This window comes from Ipomoea triloba, chromosome 9 (assembly GCF_003576645.1).
Source record: "Ipomoea triloba cultivar NCNSP0323 chromosome 9, ASM357664v1".
Classification (NCBI taxonomy): domain Eukaryota; kingdom Viridiplantae; phylum Streptophyta; class Magnoliopsida; order Solanales; family Convolvulaceae; genus Ipomoea; species Ipomoea triloba.
Window position 1 is genome coordinate 29,616,060 of NC_044924.1, and position 4,170 is coordinate 29,620,229.

At 32.2% G+C, this 4,170-nt stretch overlaps 1 protein-coding gene across 1 annotated transcript; it reads left to right on the plus strand.

The window, feature by feature from the left end:
• Window positions 1-2,214: 2,214 nt before the first annotated feature.
• Window positions 2,215-3,947, plus strand: LOC116030864 (ankyrin repeat-containing protein At2g01680-like). Its single transcript, XM_031273215.1, has 2 exons — window positions 2,215-2,880; window positions 2,985-3,947. Exons 1-2 carry the CDS (start codon window positions 2,284-2,286, stop codon window positions 3,789-3,791), a joined length of 1,404 nt encoding a protein of 467 aa, XP_031129075.1. The 5' UTR covers window positions 2,215-2,283; the 3' UTR covers window positions 3,792-3,947.
• The last annotated feature ends 223 nt before the right edge of the window (window positions 3,948-4,170 follow it).

Below are 4,170 nucleotides of genomic sequence, written 5' to 3' on the forward strand. Positions count from 1 at the left end.
AGAAAAAATAATTTATTAATTATTATTTACACCAATAATAATAATTCAAATACTTATTTATACTTCTATATCTATACTACTATTAATAAAAATCAAATCATCATTTGTGAAATTTCCGTCCAAAAATAGTAAAGACAAAATGGAAAAGAAAACTGATTTTATTAATTGATTGAAAATATAGAAAGATTTTAATGGAAAAAGAAACGGAAGCTATGCAAATTGAAAAAGGAAAAGGATATTACTAATTGACTTAAAGTTATTTAAAAAATTTTTAAAAAAATAATTAAACATGGGTTGTTAGATTTTTCTATAATAATTAAAATTAATTAATTCAAATATGAAGGAGGAAGAAAAAACTAAATGCGATATGATGAAAATAATTATACTTAAGGTATAAAAGCATAATTGCAAATATATTAGTGGAATTGACTAATAATAATTGTCTAATAATTATTATGGTAATTAAGCTTAGCATTGATCATTGAGTTTATTTTTATAATAATTATAATTAAATTATTTCTTATTTTTCCAATATTTACTTTAGTAATAATATAATTACATAAGTCATATTACATTTCGATCTTTTTAAAATAATTGTAGACAAACAAGTCATATATTATTCAATTAATTGAGTAATACTTTTGCACTACTCTTATAATAAAATAAATGTGCATGTTCAATATTAAAATTTTTTATAATTTCATCTTTATTTTTATTATCTACATATATAATAAAAAAAATTTATCCGTGCATCACACGAGTAATTGGACCATTATTTGCTCTAATTCAAACGAGAAAAATATCATAAAACATAATCGATCAAACAAATTTCATCAATTGCGCTATATAATATTCAATGTTATAATTCATATAATTGTATATCAATCCAAATACTATTAAAATATTATAACAAATCCATTTTGTGTAACGCACGGGCGAAAATACTAGTAATAGTTAATACCCAATATAGGCCTCGACTAGAGTGGTTTTACTCAATTTAGTCCTAAATGACTTTTTGTGCTCAATTTAGTCCTGGACTTTGATGGTTTTACCCAATTTAGTCATTTGTTAAAAATTATGTTAGCGGATTGTTAGAAATAAGGTCCTAATGGTAATTTCACATCCTTCATCCCATTTGGGATGGTTCCTTCTTCTTTCCCTTATTAAAATCGGGACAAAATTGGTAATTTTGCTATAGTCAAGGGACCAAATTGGTAATTTCGCTATAGTCAAGGGACCATTTCAGTGAAAAATTAATTACCAATTTGGTCCCTTGACTATAGCAAAATTACCAATTTAGTCACTTGACTATAGGAAAATTACCAATTTGGTCTCGATTTAATGGATGTTTAACGGCAAAATAATCGGAGGACCAAATTGGTTAAAATTTTCAAAGTCGAGGGACTTAATTGGGTAGGAAAAATTGTCGAGGACCAAATTGATAATTTCACAATAGTCGAGGGACCATTTTGGTAATAAACTCTTTATTTATTTAGGGTTGAAGTTGATTTGGTACGAAAATTTACATATCTACGTAGATCTTATTGCTACGTTAATTTTAACATAACGTTAGTAGCAGGATTAAGACTTAAACACAAATAATTCTTTATTGCTAAATTTGTATTTTAAGTCTTAATTCTATTACTAGTTTACTAGTACTGATTTAAAATTACAATTAAAAATTTTTGCAAATGGTATCTATTCTTTGTTGCATTTATTCTGATTTTTACATATAAAAAATAACTTCCTGGGAAGGAAAAGTGACTTGAAATACCTATTTTGCTCTTATTTTTAACAATCTAAAAGCATATTTAAAAGGGATGAAATGACTATAAATAAAAGTCAAGGTCAAACCTTATCTCATGTGGGGCTGCTACTCAGAAAACCAGTTTTTGTAGGCGGACAACTAAGTTGACTATTAATGTAATGTACAAAGAGATATTTAATAAATTGTAACTGTAATAATGTACTTATTTTGTTTAATTGTTATAATCAAATTTCTTATTAAAAAATAAAAACAACAAAATTAAATAAACAACTATTTACAATAGAATTCACATATATTTATAAACCAAATATAAAACTAAAGTCCATACGTAAACTGTTAGCATGAATAAAACCAACCTTCTATTATCGCCTGCCCTATAAATATATTCCTACGCCTAGTAATAGGACACTTCCCATGGAAAGTGTTTACTCCTACACACTATTGCATCTTGTGTAGTTGTGTGCAGCTTTCATTTCTTGTTTTAGCTAGCCTCCATCTTCTGAAAAATTGAAAGAATGGTTTTCGAAGTTGCACTAAAAGGAGATGTAGAAAGCTTAAAGAGGCTATTAGATGAAGATCCTCTGGCTCTGGAGAGAAGCATGGCTAGTGTTTACTCCGACACACCACTGCATGTGGCAGCGATGCTGGGATATGAGGATTTTGCCAATGAAATCCTTAGGAGGAAACCCCAACTAGCCAAAGACTTGAATTCCAATCAATCTTCGCCTCTTCACCTCGCGGCTGCTATGGGGCACGCGGGAGTGGTTAGATGTTTACTGTTAGCTGATCGCGGGATGTGTAAGGCTCGTGATAGAGACGGGCTCACTCCCTTCCACCTTGCAGCTGTGAAAGGGAGAGTTGAGGTGTTGAAGGAGTTGATGATGAGTGATGGGCATGAAATTTGTAGCAATGAATTATTAAGTGAGGTGATAGCGATGGATGGGGAGAAGTTGGGAGAGAGCATTTTGCACATGTGTGTTAAGTATGGGCAGTTGGAGGCTCTGAAATTTGTTGTGGAGATGATAGGAGACGACGACGCAGATTTTGTGAATTCTAAGGATGCTTTTGGTAACACAGTTTTGCATCTGGCTGTAGAGTATAAACAATTTGAGGTAAATTAAATTTATTTCAAGAAATTAAAAAAAAAAATATATGGTAGCTAGTTTGTTGGAGTTGAGGTTTTGACACTGTACTAACATGAAAATGTTGTAACCAGGCTGTGAAGTTTTTGGTCCAACGTAGTAGAATACAAGTGAATGCTGAAAATGGGAAAGGGTTAACAGCAATGGACACTCTGTTTCAGAGTAGAAATAATAATAATAATATTAATGTGAAAGAGATGGAAATTGGAGAAGCACTAGTTGTGGGGAGGGACAATAATTCCAAGGAATCAGAGAATTGGGTAAATGAAATGCGTGAGGGGTTAATGGTGGCAGCTTCATTACTGGCAACAATGGCTTTTCAGGCTGTTGTTAGCCCCCCTGGCGGTGTACTTCAGAATGATGACAAACCTATCAAGTATAAGACAAAGTACTGTCTTTTTTTTAGTTTTTTCTATAATAAGAATGAGGATTGCAGCTTAGAAGAGCTCCCGCAAGATAAATGGTTGACTCCTATAGCAGGAATATCTGTGCTGTCTTATTACCAACAAACTAATTATACAGTGTTCATGGTGGCCAACACGTTAAGCTTTCTTGCATCTGTGAGTGTCATACTGTTACTCATAAGTGGTTTGCCCCTTCATCGTAAATTGTTTATGTACATAATGATGATCACCATGTGGGTGGCAATCACAGCAGCGGCTGTAAGCTATATTGCGTGCCTGCAAATGACTACTATGCGGTTCAGTTCAGCTTATTACATCTTGATCCTCATCTGGGCCTGTTTGTTTGCAATACTTGCAGTGATTATTGGTGTTGGGAATATAATTAAGGTTACAGTGGTGGTCATAAAATGGTTGCCAAAAGCATTCAAGACAAGGCGGCCTAACAAGAATTCAACTTCAATCATGTATCAACCTTAGCTTAATTAGGATATATTGAGTAGCGCCGCATCCACAATCTGATCTGCACTTGTTTTTAATTAGTCCATGTTCAAGGACTTGTATTATAGTTTCATCGCCAGGCCAGCCTGCATATTTTCATTATATATGCATGTTTGAATAAACTTTGTTCTTTGAATTTAATTTTCATCATTATTTTGCTGGAAATTGTATTGTATACATTTTGATGATGCTCATTGTTGAAAGATAGGAACAAAGAATAAACTCTTTCTCTCCCGGCCTCTATCTATCTATCTATCTATCTATCTATCTATATATATATATGTGTGTGTGTGTAGAGCTAGTGGTTCTAGTGGGAAGAATCTCCCAGGTAAAACAATGGGTGAGATTTGAGTCGTTG

Coding starts and splice junctions, on each gene's coding strand:
- LOC116030864 (XM_031273215.1), top strand. CDS start 2,284: ATGGTTTTCGAAGTTGCACTAAAAGGAGATGTAGAAAGCTTAAAGAGG. Junction 2,881..2,984: donor TAGAGTATAAACAATTTGAG/GTAAATTAAATT, acceptor TGTTGTAACCAG/GCTGTGAAGTTTTTGGTCCA.